This window comes from Tympanuchus pallidicinctus, unplaced genomic scaffold, assembly GCF_026119805.1.
Source record: "Tympanuchus pallidicinctus isolate F22 unplaced genomic scaffold, pur_lepc_1.0 scaffold8, whole genome shotgun sequence".
Taxonomy (NCBI): Eukaryota; Metazoa; Chordata; class Aves; order Galliformes; family Phasianidae; genus Tympanuchus; species Tympanuchus pallidicinctus.
Window position 1 is genome coordinate 39,499,195 of NW_026294802.1, and position 22,069 is coordinate 39,521,263.

The window sequence follows — 22,069 nt, forward strand, 5'->3', positions numbered from 1 at the left end:
CACAGGTAAGAAATTAGTAATTAAAGTTTTCCATCACTATGTAACAGAAAAAAATACTCAGTATTACATCATTTTTCCCCTTTTCTATTTCAATCTCAGTCTTACATTAAGCAGTCAACTTGAAAAGAAAAAAAAAAAAGATTCCTGCTTGACATCCTAAAATGCCTCAAACTTCTAAAGTTTTTGAAGGTTGTTAAAAAAAAAAGTTGCATTTGGCTAGAATACTCTTTGATTTGTTCACAAAGCATATGTTAGCCATGCAGAAGCAACAAAGATTGCACAGAACAAGACCACCTTTCCAAAAAAGTACAGTTAACTCACTTATTGATTGGCAGATCATTCAGGTTGTAGCTTATCTATGTGAAAATTCTGTTTCTGGTGAAGATCACTGAAAAGAGCCATTTATTCTCTGGGCCAGGTGCAAGCATGAGGAATTATAGCTACTTTCAGAAGGCAGAACACACGAACCAGCAAGCTCTACACAACCTGTTCTGATGGCACATCACATAAAAGAGCAAAAGTCTCCAAGAAGCCTAAGTCCTTTAGATGGACTTTTGATTGGGATTTGGAGGAGGGTAATTTGGGTCTACCCAAACTCATTAACTTCAGTTCATTGCTGTCTGCCATAGAAGCAATCAGCAGTGCAGGGGATATATCAGAAGGGAAAGCACAAGACAGACACTGATGTTGTTAAAGGTTTTGGTCAAAGCAAAAGCAGAACATGGAAGTTCCTTAGCACAAACACATGGAGACTTTACTGCTCTCCATCTAAGCTCAGTAGATAGTTCTTCCAGAGTGCTGGAAGATGCTGCAGATGCACCCAGCGGCTCGGCAGAGCTGACACCTTGTAGCTGTATGTCTGCACCTCACTCCTTTCTACTTCCCACATTCCCAGTTTTTCCTATCAACCATCGTACCACAGCCTCCAAACACGCAGGGCAGAAGAGAATTGATTATACATAAAAGTATACAACTAATACATAGCTGAGTACATAGGATAATTATTATTATTCTCTTCACATTTCTATATTGGGAACTATTGCTATTTATTTCTCCTTTTCTCAGCAACCTTACATATGACAGAGAATGGTTAGAATTGCCAATGCTATTCAGATATGCAGACAGATGAGGCTTTGGGCAACTTCACCTACTTCAAGGTGCCCCTGCTCTTGGCAGGGGCTTGGAACAAGATCGTCTTTATGCTCCTTTCCAACTCAAACAGTTCTGTGATTCTGTGTATTACCCATGTGCACTAATGTGCATTTTATCAAGTGTGTCACAGATTGAAGTGACTTCTGCTTTCTTAGTGGATCAAACCAAAATGGCCTGACAGAACAATCTGTTCAGTTCTCCCAGCTAGGTGGCTAACTCATAAAAAACAAGTTTCCCAGCACTCATTCAAACACAAAGGAAGTATTTATGTATATTTTTAGAGTGAAGTTGTCTCTCTCAAGACCTACAAAACGCAGGACTGTGGGAGCACAGAAACAAAAGGAGCTGCTATGAACTTCATGTGCTGGGAAAAAACAAATCTCATCTGCAGCTCTCAAAGGGCAACTGTTTATGAACAGGAAAACTACACATTTTGCAAACAGAACAGATTAAGAAAGAACATTTGAGTGTTCTCTTTTATTGCATAGCTGTCAATTTTCTCTACAGACTGAACTCAAAGGACACAACAGCAGCTGCCACTGTCTTGGTTACAGAGTGCTCTACCTTTCTTTAGTTAGCCACAGATCTTAAATACTGTATTTATTCACTGAAAGCACATGGAGACCATTTGCTTTCTACTCTTCCCAGACACTCTGAAACACAGTGTTTGTTTCTGAAGGGGTACTCAGAATGGGAGCCCCTAACAAATCCTGAGCTACTCTTTTCTTCTGGCCAACTATTTCCCAGGAGAAATAAAAAAAAATCTGTTTAGTTGATTTAGAGGAAACAAGGAGTCCCATAAATCACTGAATCCATTTAGTCACTAACTTCAGGTTGAAAGTATTTTCGATAAATCAAATCATGGTGTTCTTACCCTTTAGGTTAAGGGTATGCGTTAGGTCTTTCACAGAAAGACAGGAGGAGGGGAAAAAAATACTGTAAAGACAGCAATTTACCACTGACAATCCTACTTAATGCAGTGAAAAAGTTTGTAAAATTAAATGGTTTAATCCTTCTTAATATTACATCAGCATCCTTTATTTTTCCCAGCTGTTTAGTTAAGAAAGCTATTAAAAAGGACTTTTTAAAATAAGATACTAATCCCTATAATTCTTAAGTCTATATGTATTTACATCTATTTAAAGCCTGCATTTTGAAGAGCCGCATCTTATCTGTGCTTTTTGGAACAAACTGCAAGTAACAAACAAAGGATTACATATCAAAACACAAAAATCTTTATCCAAAAATACTATGAATCTAATTGTTCACATCACTCTCAATTTTCACACAATCTATTAAGACATAAATGCTGTTGCTGTGTGATACATTCAGAATTCATACAATTTTAGTCACCAAAATGTGATGATTTGTAAATGAAAGTACTTCACACATCCTGAAACTATAAAAGGAAGTGTAATGCTAAAAACCACTGTAATATAATTTTTATCTTAAAATGTAAAAGATACCGACAACTATAGGATGTCTGTACATGTGTTTGTTTTCATCCATCACTCAGGGACCTCTGTTATTTGAAATTTTCACAATAAAACAAGCAAACAAATTGCTTTTGCTGTCAGTAAGAGCTGTTTAGTAATTGAAATTGAAATTCAGGGTATTTGCTTGGAAACAGCTTAGGAATACAAGACGAGAGAAAAATTAGAGCAAGCACTGTCACCCACAAACACCACCCAAGGACATCTAGAAGAATCCACAGAACATTCATTCAGTGAGGGGAAAAAAAATTCCACACATTGTGATAAAATGGGACCCTTACTACTGAGAACAATAAATTGCACAAGAAGAAAATAAAAGAAAGGGACTTCTCCAATATTTTAAGGGTCATGGCCTTAACCACTGATGCACACCTAGGGAAAGGACTGAGTCAGCCACAGAGCACAGGTGAAGGCAAGTCACTTCCTAGACCCCATTTAAGGGCTGACTGCCCTTCTCAGTGGAGTCTTTCCTATAAACCTACATCTTTAGACCTCCATCTTTGGACACAGGTAAGAATTCCTTCCCTGTTTGTTTCTTTTCCCATTTTCACCACGCTAATCTTTCCAGCTCTAACACCAACTGTAACACAAGGCAACAGCAAATATCTGTCAAGCAGAAAGGTTCAGATGATTCTAGAAACTAAATCATAGCACTTAGTAAAGAAAGAAAAAATACATTATGGACACAAGGAACATTCTTCCTGTCCCTATGTCTGCTAGCACAATTAACCTTGAATGTATCAGAAAAATGTATACTATTTGTCTAAGCATGGATTTGAGAACCTCAATTTACACTCTGACTTTAAAAAGGCTTCAGAAGAAAAAGAAAAAAAAAATTCTGCAAATATTGTTTTAAACAATGAGTCAGAAATTTCTAATTATGTCACAGGTAGATGCACTGTTAGATAAAGTCACAAAGTAGTCATGAATGCAAAGGTCTTTAAGACAGTGTGTTTCGCCTTACAGAAAAAAATCAAGACCTTACTAAAATTAGTGAAATCTCAGTCATTTGTATTGAAGAACTTTGTCTTCAGTGCTGAAAAATGAGCATAATGCTCTTGGTTGCAGGCTTTTAAATCTGTATGAAAAACTACAGTTAACTGTACACTGATTTTTGAGAAAGCTGCTGTTCAAAAGATTTGTGTTAATTGTCAGAAAAATCATTGCTTAGAGTTTGTATCAATTAAACATCTTTCACTACAATGTTCCTCATTTTATAAAGTTACCTGTAAAATACGAAGGCTGCCTGCTGGGAGGTTCAACAGATGCTACCACCTTGAGACCAAGGGTTGGGAAAGACGGGAAAGAAAACTGCTAACTACTTCAGTAGAATGTAGAGAATGAACTAAGATTATTTCATCAAGTTTAAAAATGAAGACAGTTTGTTTCCCAAGTAACTTGGTACAGATCCAAAATTTGGTTAATTTAGTATTAAAAACTTACGAAATAAGATTTTACTATTTCACGTGAATGTGCTGAACATAAATAAATCTTATAATTGCTTACCTGTGTGTCCATTCGTAGCAGCAGAATACAAGGCAGAATAGCCATCTTCACAAGAGTAATTAATGTCCAGTCCTTCTTCATTAAGCAGCATTGATAATAAAGTGACATTTCCCTGGGCAGCAGCTTGGTGAAGAAGGGTGGGCCTGCCACCCAGGGGGACAGGACCACCGCTTGTTAACAAAGGGGTTAGGGAGGAAGACCAGCCTGTGAGTTAAAGCAACAGAAGTTAGAAGGAAGACAAATTAAAAAAAAAAAGCTCTGCATTTTCTGTGTTCCTTTGAATGTTAAGAATGATCTTCAAAATGACAAGATTTGTTAGTTTAGCTCAAGTTATGTGGTGATGCTTTGTCTTTTAGAAGGTAGTCTGAAAAATAAATACTGTGTACAGGGGTGACCAGATGTTAATGCAAACAAGATTTCATTTCAGCAATTTAACATAAATCTTGTTATGAACTGTAGCAACTAGATGTCTGCCAAAATTATAACAAACAAAATTAAGAAACTACTGAAATTTTTATAAGCTTTAAGTGAATTACTGATATGTTGCAAAGGCTTTTAGCTTTTTTTAAGTAGCCAAGAAAAAGTTTCTAAAATAAAATGCATTCACTTCCCTTACAGTCTTAGCTCAAACGTCAGTATTTATATCTCACCCACTGCTATATAAACAAATGATGCAAAGAGCCCTTAATAACTTAAAGTAACTTTGCAGAGGGGAAAAAAAAAAAAAAAAAAACTTGCAGAAATAAATACTGAGCTATGCTTCAAGGTAATATTTTACTCAGCAATATGTAAACAATATGTGAATGAGAGAGGCTATATAAAATTTACTTGTGAAAGCTTCCGAGCCACCCAGCTCAAAGACAATATTCAATTCAAAGCTATAAAAGCTTAGGAGTTATCTTGGTTAAATGTTGCGTCCATTAATTTTGAGTTTTAGTAGGGAGTTTGTTAAGAATATGAAGTTTTTTGCATAATGTATTAAAAAAATTGTGGATTCTTCTTTGACCCAGGACTGCAATAGAAAATAGAAGAAAGATCTTTTCTTATTTTAACTATTCCCTTTAGAAAATGCACATTCTATTTCTCTCTTAGGTAAGTAGGTTTAATTTGTGTTCTGCAGGCAAATACAAGCTAGGATCTGAGACTGAGATCTGACAATACAAGGCAAACTTGCCCAGACTTTACTGAGGTTCAGTGACACTCAACACTAAAGTAGAGCTGGCAGAGCATTACTTCCAGCTCCACCGAGCTGAGTAAGTGCTACCCAACCTTTAACATATATAGCAGAAAAGCAGCTTTCTGGGATGATCTGCTCCATGTTTCAGAAAAAAAACCAAAATTTAATCCAGAAGAATTCTGCAGATGTAAAAAGGTGTGGGAAGTTTTGAGCAAATTTAATTAACATCCAGAGTTACACAAGCCCTCATCTGAGTTAATAAAGAATGCATAGCTTTCTTTTAAACCCCTGTTTAAAACAACAAAAATAAGTGCTAAGAGTATCTTCTATTTGTTTTAAAAGCAAGTGAATTTGTCATTTCCAATTAAGTTCACTAGCTTAGTATGTAAAGGAAGCGTATTTGCAGTATTACCACAAGTTTAGCTTATTATTCAACTTATTAATATAGAATTCATATTAATTATGACTTACAAAAAGTCATCAGTACAACTACGGAGTTAAGTTACAAACCCAGCTTGAAGCTGCTGATAATCTCTGAATGTAATTCCATCCATCTTTATACAACTTCAATTCTGGAGTTTCTTTCTGACTATCAATACCTTCATTAATATTTGTTTTTCTGATATTTAGGGAATTTTAAACATTTTCCAAACATGTGAAAAAGTTAAGGAAGGAACATATGAAGCAAACTACATATTTTAAGTGGTAAAATGCACTGCATTTACAGTTCTGACATTTGACAACAGCTGACTCCGACAAAATGCTGAAGGTTTGAAAAATAACTTCTGTTCATCCTCTCTACTGTAAAAAATGCTTTTATTTTTCCTATCTCTCATCATTTTTTGAAACGAATTGTGCTAATTGTTCATATACATCAATGTCTTTAAAGCAGCAGTTCATATTTACTCTTTACTCCCTTGGCATGGTAGTTAATGATAGCCAGCTTTGCCTGTGTGACACTCCAAATACTGATAGTGTTCGTTCAAGCTTCTGCTTTCATTTTATAACTTAATTTCGTTTGTACTGGAATTACCTGCGGCAGTTTGGTGAGCTTGACACTAAACTATCAGCAGGAACTTTATTCTGCAAAGCAGTTTGGGAATAATACTGCTGGGAATCCTTCACTATTGAAAAAGGTGTGTTTCTTTTCTTTTCTTTTTTTTAGGCCTTAATAGAAATAGCAAAAAAAAAAAAAAAAAAAAAACAACCACCAAAACAATGTTGCAATTGAATGATGAAATTCACTATACTAAGTTATCACTGGATGGAATCTTTTCACAGAAAAATATGAGAACTGGATAACAAGGTAAGTTTATCTTCTATCATCAGTGTAAACAAAAACAATGCTGCATTCATCCAGGAAAAAAAAAGCGACATCAGAAATACTAATAACCATTATTACAGGTCCATCATCACAGAAACAAAAAGTTAGGAAATGTGAAGCATCTGTGAAAGCGTGTAGAACGTGCAGTGATGAAGGGCAGAGGGACAGACAAAAACAGCTTCTGGCATCAGCTTCAGAATGTGGAGGTGGTTAATTTCAGAGCCCAGATCAGTATCTCATCCCCCACTTTTATCTTCTAAGCCAATTGTATAGAGAGAATAATCATAGAAATCATTATAGAAATGAGCAAAATAAAAAACATACATCAGTGAAGAGTGACACAAAAAGCGCAAAACCAAGAAGAAAGTGAAAGCAGAAATCCCAGGGGTATGAAAATCCAACTGCCTAGATTTGTTCCCATTTTGAAGTCTTGCAGCCATTGAAAAGTAGGAATCCAAACAGAGCAGAAGCACTTTGGCACCAGTTGAAAGGCTGCTGAAGTTAATGAAAACACTGTCACAGATTTCGAATCAGGCCATAAATGTTCATTGTAATTTCTTGCTGTGCAGTCTGGTCAACGTTAATGACAAAAGTTGGCATCCTTCCTTACTGGGAATGAAAAGGGCAACACATTTATATTTGCCTCACATTTAAAGGCAAATACCATAGCATTAATTCAAGAGAACGTGTAACTGAAACAATCTGTGCTCACATTTCCAATTTTCTCCTAATGCTTGCTCTCTCTAGAACCAAGGCACTTCTTTATTGAAAATCATGCTACTGACAGGTTCTTAAAGCAATCTGACTAGCTAGGACAGTTTTCAAATTAATAAAAGGAATACCTTAGTAACTATGCTATTATCAATTCTTCTGACTCCGTAGTAAGTCAACAAACAAACATTTAAAAACAAAGATACCTTCAGTGCTTTCTAATTTGTTAAATCTTTTGCGTATTTTCTTAAATATTAACTAATAATGACTAAAGCTCATTACTTCCTATACAATAAAATATGAATTGGATTTCACTATGTTCTGCTTTAAATGAAAGCAAAATTGAAATTCCAAACACTTTCTGGGAAGGAAAAAAAAAAAGTAAATAAAAGACTGAAACCAATCAGAAAATTTATATAAGTAATTGAATCTGTGGCTAGAGGGCATGAAAATGCAGATATGAGAAAGTAGTTTCAGAAAGAACATGCTCTAAAAAGAAACTGAAAAAAGAGTGAATGAGTGACATTAACTCAGGCATAACTGGCCACTTTATCTTACTTAAAATAGTATAATTAAATTTAGTCCTCTTTTTTTCCTAAGGCAAAATCTATTTCCACATATAATTATCAAATCTATTTTTTTCCTAGGCATAAAATTTGAGGGAAATATCTTTCCATATTTGTATACTATACCTTGCTCATGGTCTACACAGTTCTAGTGCAGTTTGCAAGAACACAGCCAAAATAGATTAAATTCCCTTTAAATAAATAAATAAATAAATAATCTGGGATTGAAAATAAATTCAATCAAATCTAAGTTTGGGTTAAAGATAAAGGAGTACCTGAATATTACAGACAAATTTAGTACAGTTTTTTTTCTGCCTTATTTTGTATGCTGGTAAAGGAGACATTAAAACCACAGCTCTGTAGCAACAAAGTAAAAGAATAGACCACCAGCTGGAGTGTAAGCAACCATTCTTTGTGTACTTCTGATGATGGGACACATTTCCCACTTGGAATTGCAAAGCTTCACAAAAAGAAGTGCAATTTACAAAACATGAAGTGTCAAATGTTCAGAACAAGGATTACAAGGTTAATTCATAGAACAGCTTAGCTGGGAAGGGACCTTGAAGACCATGGAGCTTCAACCCCCTGCCATGGCCAAAATGGTTAAAACTGATTCTATCCTTTTGATTGCAAATGAATAGTAACTAAAACCTAAATCACAAAAGACCATCTGAACACATAAAACACTACAATTGGATATAATTGTATATCCATCCATATATCCATGTATATATATCATATATATATATATATATATATCACATATATCCATGTATATATAATCGTGCTGCTTTCAAAACAGTTTCCCCAAGAACCAGAGTTAGTTCAACTGCCTCACCAGGGTGACGACCCATAAAAAGCGGTCTCTCTATCAAATGGAAGCACACCAACTGTACTGTGGGGAGAAGTTCATTCCCTACAGGTAAGATAAAGGTACCGAAGTCACTAGGGGACTAAAGGGACTAAAGGACCGTAACTGAACTGAAAATAACCACATGAAGTTTTTCAGACTGCTGAAACATTCTTCAATGTTAACGAAGATTTTTTTGCATCTGAAGTGCTCCAAAATTGTGCAGCTGCCTTCTCACTGCAGAAGTGAGGGCAAAGAGGGTCTTTTACCTGATCTTTCAGCAGTACTGACCCTATCAAGGACATGAACTCAAACATACATTAAAGCTGTCTCTGCTCATTTAGCTGTTCATTAAGATATGCTGAAGCTGCCATTAGACCACCACAATGCAAAATGAATAGCAGATACATGCATTGACCCCAAACTTGGACTGCTAACGTAACATTGAGATTTTAACTTTCTCCAACATTAAATCCTTGCAGATACCAGTTGAAGTGAATCTGGGAGATACTACCTACAATTATTTATAAAGGCTACTACTATAAACACCTACAAAAAGCCTACAGAAAAATGGAAATATATATACATATATATACTTCTATAGGTATGAAGAGATATATTTGGAACTGCACTGTTATCCAGGCAATAATATATCTTAAGTTGCAACCACTTAATACTACAGGAAAAGAACACATCAGTCCCAGCTATGCCCTATTTTCTGAAAGGCTCACAAAGCACTGAAAGGCACTGAAATACATATTCCATCGAAGATCATCAGCAGAATCATGTTCAAAACACTATTTCAGACTAAGAAAGCATTTTATAGCTCAAAATAACATCAGAAAGGTAGCTTATTTAGCATTTCAAAATCTACAGCTTATTTGCAAAAACAAGCAAAAAAATCAAAACAACAAAACGTTCAATTTGGAGACTTCCTTGAGGAAGCAAACTAATTAATCATGCAGAAGAACTCCCATACCCCTGGAAAGTGGAAAAAATATAAATGTAAATTTCAGTGCTTAGAAAATAAACAAAGAAAGCTATATAAAAAAAAAAAAAGTAAATGTAGCAAATGAGAGATTTAGAGTAAAAACAAAACATTACTTTAGAGGGAGATAGTTTGTAGCATATCAATCCCTTTACCTGATGCTGTTACCAGGAGGCTGTCTGAATCACATGGTCTACAGGATGAAGCACTAACAGGGTTTATGGAGGAGCTACAGGCAATGGTGGTGGGAATGACAAAGGAATTTTCTGAACATGCAGGTTGGTTCAGTCCAGGGAAGTGGGAAGGCCAGGCACCCACCTGAGATGTGGCTACGGCTGGAATGGCACAGCCTGCAGGTGCCACAGATAAATCTATAGCAGGTTTTGGTGGCAGCTGAGGTGAGGACTTAGAAATAATTTCCTCATTTATTACCCTGATTCCTTGTGGTGAACTTGAAAGAGGTGAGGTCACAGTTTTGCTATCAGTTTTTGCACTTGTATTTGGGGATCGACTACTATCCATTAAAACCTTTAGCTGTGGGTGTGGCGGTGAAGGAGTTTGCGAAAGCCCTGGTTTTTTAGGAGGAATAGGCGGAGGATTTCCTCTGTCGACTCTTGATACGCTAGGCGTCTTTAAATTCATTCTACCGACTGGGGGGTAGGTGCCAGCATCCACTGAATGTGACACCCCAGGGCGCACTGGAGCGCTGCTCTGAGGGCTTGTAAATCTCGAAAGGACTTGGGTCACGGTATTTCGAGCTACTTGCTTGGCAACTAGGTTGTCACGACTAGTAGGGGATACGTCCCTCGAGGGAGGGCTTTGGGTTGTGTTTCCATTTTGGTCTGGATCGTTAGCATTTACTTGAAATCTAAACCTAGCTGCTTGGATTCGTGGATTTAGGCCTGGCTGGCTGGTAGTGCTGGCAGATGGGGAATGCAAACTGTGCATAGATGAAGTCAGCGAGTAATTCTGAGTTGCGACAGTTGGTGCAGAAGGAGTGGAAAGGGAAGTGCTATTTGAAAGAGGGGAAGTGCTACTTGGTAAATCAGGTGCTAGGCCTGTACTTGGTCCATTTTCCTCAACTCTGTTTGGACTCTGTGTAAGAACAGGAGTTGCAGGAGGGACAAGTTCATTATGTGAAGATTGCCTATCAATGACAGGCTTCACGAATGCTGCATTAGCACACACATTCATTTTTGTATTGCCAGACACTAAGGGGTTCACTGCAGAAGGCTTCACAGATACAGTCAAAGGCAACTTCTTTGTATTTTCAGCACTACTGTCTACTGCTACAGGATCTGTTTGGCAGGCAATAGTTCTTGAAACTGACTCTTCTGTTTCAACAGAAACAGAAACAAAACTCCTATCTTTATTTTTATCTTTATTTTTAAGAGAAAGATTAGCTTTACTCTCATTCTCCTTCTTTAATTGCTCAATCATTTTTATCATTTTATCTCTCTCTTCTCTGAGGTCACTGGTGTGTGCTTCTTCTCTATGAAGTCTGGCACGCAACTGCTCTCTCTCTGTGTCAAACTCAGACAGCTGCTTTTCCATCTGAGCTTCCATTTGAGTACTCTTTTGTTTCTCAGCTGCAAGAGACTCCTCCAGTTCACTAGCCTTTTTCTTTTCCTCTTCAAATTTTGACATCACTTCTTCCAATTTTTGGGCTTCTTCTACAATTCGTCCAGATAACTGTTTACATTCTTTCACTAGCATCAGTACTATGTGCTTATTCTTGCCCCGTTCTTCTTCAAGACGAGCAGATAGCTTTTTGTGCTCCAGCTCAAGATTCTGTAACTGAGATTTTTCCATTTCCAGCTGTAAGAAAGCACATAGAAAAAAAATGCATTAACAAGAGGAAGACTTTCAATATAACCTACTATTAACTTGAGATTAATATTTTAACCTTTGAGAGCACACCTGAAATGAACCTGTCTGCCCAGGAAAGTGATTGATGGTTTCTCATGAAAATGTCTAAAAGCAAGAGAAAGATGTAGATACTCTCTGAATTGCTCTCCAGAGATAAGTAAAGTCATCTTTATTTTTTTTTCTTTTGATAACATAGAGACTCCATGAATTGATTAAATTCTCAAGATTTCCGAGTGAGGAGCTGCTTGGTCTCCAGAAATTAGGCAAGCACTGAAATTAGGCACCTGATCAAACCTGTTTTACTTTGTAAGATTCCTCTTCTCTGCAAAGGAATTAGCCACAAGCAAGAAGCAAGCTTCAAACAAAAACTTTGAGCACAGAAATGAAAGGCTTAGGTTCTAGGTCTTCCTCAGACTGAAGATTAGTGTTGAAATGCGCAGTTCATGCCCATAATGGCCATCTTATTTATTTACATTTACATCAATACATTCATTTCTGAGAGAAACGTTTGAGTACAGACACAAATATCTTCCTGTACTTTCTAACAGTGGTATGTCTCACTGACATCTGCGATGTATGTAAACTACACTGTAGACTAGGATCAGAAGACTACTTGTTATGTGCAAGTAACAGATGAGAATAAACTTTCCACTCATTCATACAGTCATCGCCTCTAACTCATCTTACCCACTGACTGTGCTTTTATTCAAAGGCCCTGTCACTGAAAAGCACTGGAAAAATACAGATTAATGCTCCCTTTTATAACATAGCAACTAATAGTAAGGTGACACAAATTAGTTTGACGTATATAAGAGATTGCCTAGGAAAACACAAACTACAACAAAAGAAAAATTGGTTGTTTTGTTCTTCCTATTCCTACTTTCACGTACTGATGCAGATGCTTCCCGTATGGCTCATCCGGATAATGAAAAGAACAGTGAGCATTCCTTCTCCTGTACTCTTTATATCAGTTCAGATTTATCAGTTTTACTTAATACATGCACAGAGATCCATTCAGGAAGAACAATTCAGAACTAGTACCGCTAGCACGCATTTTCTAGTGGCCATTGTTACTACTCTGGAAAATACTTTCAGACACCTAAAAGAAGTCAAGTGCTCGTAACAATCTAATTTTGACTGCAACAGGAAACTGTTTCATGCTTCTACAATACAGTAATGTTTCAATGTTTAAAAAAAAAAAAACAACTGAGGAAAGATGTGGCAAATATATTTAAGACCATACTTGGAATTAAAGTTTCACTTCAATAGATGGAGAAAGACTGAGAGTATTGATTCAGATTTCAGTATTCTGGTCAAATTGATACTCATTTCAGATTTTAAGCCAGTATCATGTACTATTTTCACTGCAAACAGTAATGTGAGAAACAAGATGGTGTAGGGGACTGGTCATAGTTAGGGTATATCTTCACTCTCTATCACTGCATAACATTTTTCTTGGTTGCTGGAAGAAAATAAGACAGAAAACCTTCCCCCCTTTCCAAAAAGAAAAAAAAGAAAAAAAAGAAAACCCCCAAACCACCAGCAGTATCCCCACCCATTCTTCAAGGCAAAGAAAACAAACAAAATCCCTATGCTCTATAATCTAACAGTTTGTCAGAAGCCTGTTGCTATAGCACACTGTTCCCTCTCCTTTACAAGAGAAGATGAAATTTCTTAGCTCTGGAAATGCTTTCCACACTATTGTGGAGAATACGTCTGAAATTCATTTACAGCTAAAAATGTTGTCCTGTTTGGTGACAAATCAGCATCGACAGGTAATGGCAACACTTCTGCACAATATTTTAGTAATAGTATTATTCCAGGAAGAAACTTCACCAAACCAAAACAAAAAAAAAAACAGCAAGTGAAGAGAAAATCACTATGGGAAATTATATCTACGTTGTAAACATCAAGTTTTGTGGGAGAAGAGCTCCAAGAGCTCCACTGTAGATTTACAGCTTCATCCCAGGTTAATCAACACAGTGCAAACTAAATTAAGAAGGTATCACAATGAAACTTACTTAGGAGTGATTCCTTTCAGGTTTTCACAGACATTTCAGTGTCTTTTTCAAATTCTGCAAGACTAGTCCTCATGGACAACCACAGCCACTAAGTGACAGGGAAATATCTGGCAATTTCTTTTTTGCTAAAGCTAGTAAGAAAAACATGGCAAATGTATATATTTTTAAAAGCTTGAAATTGCAATGAGATTATGGTGAAAAATTGGAATAAATATTTTCTATTATTCCATGTATAAACCATAAATTACAATGGACATCACTGTCTTATTTTCATAAGAGAGACTGGTTTTCTAAAAGCACTGAATATAAAATAAAGAATTCCTGACATAAATACATGGATCCTGTGTGTTTGATTTCAAATCAGCAGTAGCAGCATTAGAGGAAATAGTTTCTCATTCTACTTTATCTCCCTCCACCCCATTCTTTTGGCTGTATCTTCCTGGATAATAATAATAAAAAGCTACAAGCCAAAACAAACAAACAAAACCTGGTAATATTTACCCAGTACTTTTTTCCTTTAGATGACAGATTTGAAACTAGCTGTGATTCATTATGAGTTTATGAACTGAAATGTTTTTTTTTGTGAAGTGTACTGTTTGCATACGTTAAGTTTTATCAGTAATACAAATACTTGGAAATGTGCTCAAGAAGTTTCTGAAAAGAAGTATGGAAGGTCTACTGAGAAAATTAACAGGAACCAGTGAAAAAACAGCAAAGGTCTTTTAAACATGAGAGACATGCTTTGTCAGAAAAGGCCAAGGGATCTTGCTTAGTCTAGTAAAAGTCAGACTAAGGGAACTAGTAGCAGCATACTACTTCTTGAAGGGTTATTAAAACAATGGCAAAACCAAATTCTTCTTGGTAGTGGCAGGCTGAACCTCATTAAAAGCTAACATGAAAGATTTCCCCTTAAGACATTCTTCAAAATGATGGTAGTGCAGAAGGCCTGTAATACTGCCCTTCTTGAGAGTTTTCAGGACTCATGTAGACAAGTTCACAGATGACCAAGTGTACTGCTGGATAAGCTGCTTTAAGCACAAAGTTAGACTGAATCACATCAACAGTCCTCTTCCAATCAAGAAGTCCAGCTTTGAGCATGCATCCCAGTACTAACTTACCTGCCAACACTTGACAGATCAAGAACCTGTCAACTCTGATCGTTTTGAGTTTCTAGGAAACCCCAAAATGAATTTTGTCAGTAGCTCCAGGAAAGGCATAGGAAAAGATGGAAGGGGCTCAAGATTTTACACAAAGCAGATGACATCTAGGGTTAAATATTTGGTGTAAGGGAAGCTTGTGTCTCATAGTCATTTGTTCACCCCTTCATTTTCATTTGACCATCCTTGCACATTGTTCTGACTTTTTAGTATCAAATAATTATTTTATTCAAAGAATGTTTTAGGGTCACTATACGCATGAGCAGTAAGTCTCCACAAAAAAGAGCTCACTGTGAGCCTGCTTGATTCCAGTAATATCCATAGAAAATAAGCACAGCTGTACAAACACCTCATCACTTGGTATGAGTGAGTGCGAGGCAATTTGAAACAGAAAGACAGAAGCATCACATATCTCAGAGAAGGAAGAACCACTCTTAGAGAAAGTACAGCTGGCTGTATATTTAGGTCACGTTTGTCTGGGCTTAATTTTTCTTTTTTTCTTACACAGGGTCACCATATTTTGTTGAACAATTCTAGAAATCCCTCCAAATACCTTTATTATCTTCTACAAAAAGGGTTTTAAGAGATGGCGGACAGGAAAATGAGGAACCAAGGGAATGTAAAAAAATGAATGAATAGGTTACATAGGGGTTAATGGAGATGACTGAAAGAAATGACAACTGTTGCTACAAACCAAAAAGCTTAAGAGGATGCCCTGGTCAAGCAGTATCTCTATTTGGATTTTAAAGAGGAAGATGTAAGTCACACGCATGCTTGTTTAATACCAGCCAGCTCAAGTCCTGTTCTCACTCAAATTTCCTATTTGTTATAGGAATAAAAAAAGTTTAAAAGCAATACTTTTTTTTTTTTTTTTTTTCTCTTCAAGAATAGTTTTCAAGTTTAGCTTAAAAATTCTAAACTTTAGAATTATGCATAATAGAAGTGTAAGTATTTTTGAAGGTAAGAAAAACTACAAAATAAAGATTGAGCTATTTAAAATAATGGTTTAAGGGAAAAAAAAATTGTGTTTTCTTCTAGGAAACAAGGGACAAAAGCTTCCTTTTTTTGTACCTGTAGATTTAGACATTGCTAATAAAATTTACATAGCAATATCCTGACTTTGAGATACATTTTTAATACACAAGGTCATCTTACATGCATTCGTACTTCCATACTCCAAGAGCCTCTTTCTAAAAAGATGGATGAAAAACATATGCACACGGAGGGACTTCTGGCTATGCACTGAAACAAGAAATTAACCAAACTGTGCAGGAGCTGTCACAGAATCACAGACTGGTTGAGGTTGGACCTCTGGAGGTCATCTGCTCCAACTTCCCACTCAGAAAGTGAGAGCTAGAGTGGGTTGCCCAGGATAAGTCAGGGTCTCTCCAGTGTGCATATACAGGGTTGCTCTTTTCTATGATTCCACTGGTTCTATCTGATTTATTCCGTGATTAGAGCTAGATTTATGGAACACATGAGGTGTACACATAAAATATCAGCAGAAAACTAGCACCTCACTATACATGACAATTAAGCAATAAATTTTCAAGACTCGTGATGATAATGAAGTCAGGCAGAGGCGCAAATTAAAAATTGACATGAAAGAACAAATCAGGAGGAGAAAAGGAAAAAAAGGTTGGTAATAGGCTACCTTCTTTTGTCTGTTTTCAGAAGCAGCCAACTGAGCTGACATTCTCTCTTGCATTTTCCTGCAGTGAGACATAACAGCTTCTAAAATGGACAGCGGGTTCATGCAGATTGGCTTCCTTTCTTTCTCACCAGCTCCTGCCTCAAAATCTCTCTGAAGAGCCAGGAATGGGTCACTCAGATTAAACCTTCCGTATCGTTCCTGGATAAAAACTTCCTTGCGCCGTGCCTAATAAAAGAAAAAAAACACAAGATAAGGGAATAAAACTAAATGCATTCTTTGGAATACAACTACACATAGAACAGACCTTAACAACCAGGAAATTAATGTTTTTAAAATATTTTCTTTAGGTATTTACAATTTCTAATAGACTTGGGCTGATGTGCTGCAAACATTTCATTACAGTCAATACAATTTGCTAAGTAAAAACTTCTGCTTCTCAATTTAGTAGAGAAATTTCACTTTGGAACAGTTTCAGAAGTATCAGAAGCTTGACATGTTGAGAGGTTAAGGGAAGAACAAAGATTCCAAAACAGTTTCCTACTTCAGTGTATTAAAATGTTAGGTAAAGGCAAGCACTAAACACCTGAAGCATGTTTTGCAATAACAAAATAAGTATTTTTAAAATTAAAGAGGAATTGATGGTATCCTCATACATACAGAGATTTGCATAAGAAACAATCTCAGAGAAGCAGAGTGCAAAAATGTCACCAAGACCCTTCCCAAATCTTTGCTCAAGAAAAGCTCAATATCAGGTGTTTCTACAAACTATTATTAAACAGCACAATTATATTTCCAAATATGGTACCATGCTACTTTTAGAAAATCAAAATATTACATAATAAAGACTGGATGTAATTTTGCTTGACAGAGTTTTGTTTTTTTAGCCCAACAAGATCAATTTCAGATAAGGTATTTTGATACATTTAATACACACTACATAAGAAGGCCACAGATCAGTACTGACTTACAATTTTTTTTAATAGAAAATATTGTTCCAAAACACCAGGCCTAAGTCTCATCTAATTTATGAAATAAAACAAAAGAAGAAATCCAAACAACAGAATTATTCTAAATCTAAAGATTTTGCTGTTTTCATGCTTGCACGTGTAACAGAAAGCAGAAGGAAGCGAGCCAAAGCTTAGAGTACAAACTTTGGAAGTGAAGGCTTGTTAACTTAAAATCAAATGAATCATCAGAGCAGTTCTTTAAAGCATATTTCAAAAATCAGAACAAAAAACACCATTAGAAAGAGGAATCTCAAAAATAACAGGTGTTTTTTGTTTGTTTTTTGTTTTTTTAATGTGAGATTTATTTCAAACTCAACAAGTTCAGTGAGGAATAAGCAAAACCTGAGGAAGAATAAGCAAATTTTGAGGGGTAAAGGAGAAGGAAGGGGCAGAGGAGGCCATCAAAATGGGTTAGGAAGCTCTTCCAATAGCCTGATGCTATAACTTTAACATATGAAAAGAAGGCCATAAAAGGTGACACCCATTCAGGGCAGGAGAAATCAAAGAACGTAAGAACTATGTGAGAAAAACTCTCCAGCGACAAGCTACAAATGACATACCTTAATGAATTCCCAACTTTCGCATTTACATAGTGTACAACATTGAAATTTTGGAAGAAATTAGAAGATAATTTAAAAGTAAAAGATAATTTAACTGCAGCTGATCCAAGCGTTCCTGATTACTCTGATGATTGAAAAACTTTGTCTATTTCCAACTTGATAGAATAAATAGAACCAGAAAATATGTTCATATTTGCTCTGCAAATAACTTCTAATTAGTCTAATACTTCAAAGCCTCAATTTTTATCTTATATTTTAACATAAAATGCAATGTTTATTGGGGAGAGACTATGCTTGCAGCTCCTAGCTTTATACAAGGAGTTACAGGAATTGCATAACTTAGGTATTCAACCTTTAAGCAGGAGAGGAAACAAAACCAAAGCCAGCCCTAACCCTTAATGGACTAAAGCACTAAGCAGACAAACAGGATGACAAATGCAAAAGGTTAAAAATTTAAATAGAGACAAAGGCGCAATCCATACATAAAACATCAGCAGCATAAAAGCCTCTCAGTTTATATAAAGAGAGTGAGCCATCAAAGTAAAGGAAGTAATATCAAGGTAGGAGCTCAGCTGTAGGTTAAAAAATAAAGAGCATCAGAGCTTCATTCTGAAGTCCAGAGATCAGTAAAGAGAAAATTAAAGAACAAGAGAGTAACTCTTGTATTGCCACTGTATAATTAATGCTTCGTTTGCATCTTGGATAGTGCATGCAATTACCATTCTCAACATAAGAAGAGTTGTATCAGAATTAGGTAAGAAAGAAGGACAAGGAAGACAACCAAAAGTTTGGAACAGTTTCCACATTAGAAATGATCATCCATGCTACGGATGTATTGCTTAAAAAAGACTGGAGGGGATATAAAAACCCACTCTATTTTTAAAGTCATAAACAAGGAAGGAAAATAAACAATGACAGTTTACTTATCTAATGAAAGAATTGTGAGGCATCCAGTATAGGATACTTGGCCAGATGAACTTCAGACCTGAAGCAGTCTCTGTTATATTACTACACATAGCTCAGAGAAAGACAAATGAACAGAACAGAAAGGTGAGAACGACACCATTTTGACTGAAGTCTCCCATTTATCTAATGAGACTTCAATGCAACACCCATTAACATTTGCCTGTGTCTCAGTTTTTACTATTCTGTCTTGGATGCTGTAGTGCTGGTCCTAAAGCAAGACCTATCCAATGAAAAAAGTACCATAACCAATGGCTATCTTTTTCATGCCCAAGATGATGTTAACATCACTATTTGTGTTCTCCTCTCCTCTGTCTCAAACATATCAGCAGGGTTGGACAGAGCTGCACATAATCCATTGTCTCCTCCAAACTGACCACGTGTCAGCAGCTATCAGGCACTGATAGAGCTTTTCACTCTACACGAGACTAAGTACTCTGTTAAACTGAAACCCAATGCTTATAGGGCATTTCTGGAACTTGTCATGCCACAGAAAAGTAAAAATAGAAAGTAGGTTAAAAATAGATGCCTCGAATAAAAGAGCATTAAAAAAAAAAAAGAAAAGAAACACACCATAAAGGAAAACACCGAGTAAAGAATGTCAAAACATCGAATGAGGCTGCCAAGACACTAGAAGTATACCAAAGCATCAGAGGCTCTCACAAGACATGGCACTCTACCACTGCCACAGCAGAAGCTGCAAAACAGTAAATGAATATTCTGCACCAAGGGCAGTTCCAAAAATATTCTTAATACATTTTCTGCTTTCAAAACATATTCAATTGCTCATACATCCTAAGAGAAAAGGTTATGAAATTCAACAGTCTGACAGGAAAATTAAAATGTCTGTTACCTTTCACTTAAACCGAAAACTTTACTCAGATCATCTACTTTCCTTTCCTGCTAACTGGCTTTTTAATTGAAAAACCTCTAACAGCAGCAAAAAAAAAAAAAAAAAAAAGTGTACCTTTTCATACAACTCAGATGAGATGTGGTGTTTTGTTGTTGATTTATTTTTAAACAGGAAGATGTCAACACAAAATCCTGTAAATCACACTGTTTCAATTTCTCCTGAATCACAGTAGCCACTTTCTTAGTGGCTTCTCATATACCCTACTGGCAATGCAAATAGTGAAGAATATCAGGAATTGGGTAAACTTAGATTTGGCATTAAGAAGAAATTCTTCACTTTGAGGATAGTGGGACACCGGCACGGGCTGCTCAGATGACCCATTCCTGAAAGTGTTTGAGGCCTGGTTGGTTCAGCCTGTGGGCAAACTGACCCAGTGAGCGATGTCCCTGCTCACGGCACGGCTGTTGGGCTACATGATCTTTACAGGTCCCTTACAACAAAACCATTCGACGATTCTAAGATCTATTCTTGTCAAATTTAAGTGCATGCATTTTAATACTAAATGTTTAATATAATAAATTGCCGCTTCATCAAAATGATGGACATAAGTTCAGACGAACAAACATAAATAATGCACTTCTATTAAGAGGGAAAGCATCACAGCTTTTCCTATACATCAATACCTATAATAATCTCAACATTATGATTTACATGATTTGCAAGTTGCTGAAAGTTTACTTTAAGTTAATAACAAAACATCTGAAAAGAAAAGGCATCCAGGATATTTTGAAATAAACTTCAGAACTTCATGAAACTTTGCCAAATCACTGGGCATTCACCTGTAATTACAGTCTTCCAGAAATCACAGCGTTGAGCACAGACAGAGAACTGCTAACATTTTAACATACATCTGCTGTTAGCTCCCAGAAATGTTTCCAGGCTCCTGCAGTGGCAAATACACATTAATACTTGCTTGAGCACATTGAAACACAAAACAAATCAGAAGAAGAACAACAAAAAACCCTAAGAAAGAAACAGGAACAGAACAGAGCACGCTCCTTCCCAGACATAACATCCATGGTCCTTTTCTTTAGGGCCACTTTTAAGCTTTGAGAAGCATGAGACCAGTGTGACTTAGGCAAAGAATACCTCTTCATAGAATCATAGAATCATAGAATCACCAAGGTTGGAAAAGACCTAAAAGATCATCCAGTCCAACCGTTCACCTATTCCCAATAGCTCCTACTAAACCATGTCCCTCAACACAACAGCCAGTCTTTCCTTGAACACCCCCAGGCTCGGTGACTCCACCACCTCCCTGGGCAGTCCATTCCAGTGCCTGACCACCCTTTCTGAAAAGTAATACTTCCTCATGTCCAGCCTGAATCTCCCCTGCCGTAGCTTGAAGCCATTCCCCCTGGTCCTATCACTGATGACACGAGAGAAGAGGCCGACCCCCAGCTCACTACAGCCTCCCTTCAGGAAGTTATAGAGAGCAATGAGGTCTCCCCTGAGCCTCCTCTTCTCCAGGCTGAACATTCCCAGCTCCTTCAGCCTCTCCTCATATGGCCTGTGTTCCAGACCCCTCACCAGCTTTGTTGCCCTCCTTTGAACACGTTCCAGGGCCTCAATATCTTTCTTGCAGTGAGGGGCCCAAAACTGGACACAGTACTCGAGGTGCAGCCTCACCAGTGCTGAATACAGGGGAACAATCACCTCTCTGCTCCTGCTTGCAACACTGTTTCTGATGCAAATCAGGATGCCATTGGCCTTCTTGGCCACCTGGGCACACTGTCGGCTCATGTTCAGCCGAGCATCAATCAATACCCCCAGGTCCATTTCCTCTATGCAGTCCTCCAGCCACACCGCCCCAAGCCTGTAGTGTCGCCTGGGGTTGTTGTGGCCGAAGTGCAGGACCCGGCATTTGGCCTTGTTGAAACTCATTCCACTTCCATACTTGTCTGCATAAAGGAGAACCTTAAAGTGGAAAGAGAGCAGCAGGCTGGAACACAATCACCTGTACAATATCTAAAACACAATTTCAAATGGGTACAAATGTTTTCGTGCAGAAGGAAGTGCCGCGTTCACTTATTATCCTTGCTGGCATTCTTTAGAGTAAAAATCATCAATTTTCTGAGGAAATAAAATGTTTTCTGTATAACATTGTCTGAGGTATACCTATTCCATCTTACTCTAAGAGATCTCTGATTTAAAAACA

The 22,069-nt window shown here is 36.9% G+C and overlaps 1 protein-coding gene across 6 annotated transcripts in view; it reads right to left on the reverse strand.

The window, feature by feature from the left end:
• Positions 1-22,069, reverse strand: part of CTTNBP2 (cortactin binding protein 2) — a 123,999-nt gene that overhangs the window by 27,464 nt on the left and 74,466 nt on the right. For all 6 annotated transcript variants that reach the window (XM_052667910.1, XM_052667913.1, XM_052667911.1 and 3 more), the window contains 3 exons: positions 16,469-16,693; positions 9,923-11,585; positions 4,152-4,355 (listed from right to left, as the gene is read on the reverse strand). In XM_052667910.1, the coding sequence (XP_052523870.1) occupies positions 4,152-4,355; positions 9,923-11,585; positions 16,469-16,693 (2,092 nt within the window). The remainder of the gene's footprint in view (positions 1-4,151; positions 4,356-9,922; positions 11,586-16,468; positions 16,694-22,069) is intronic.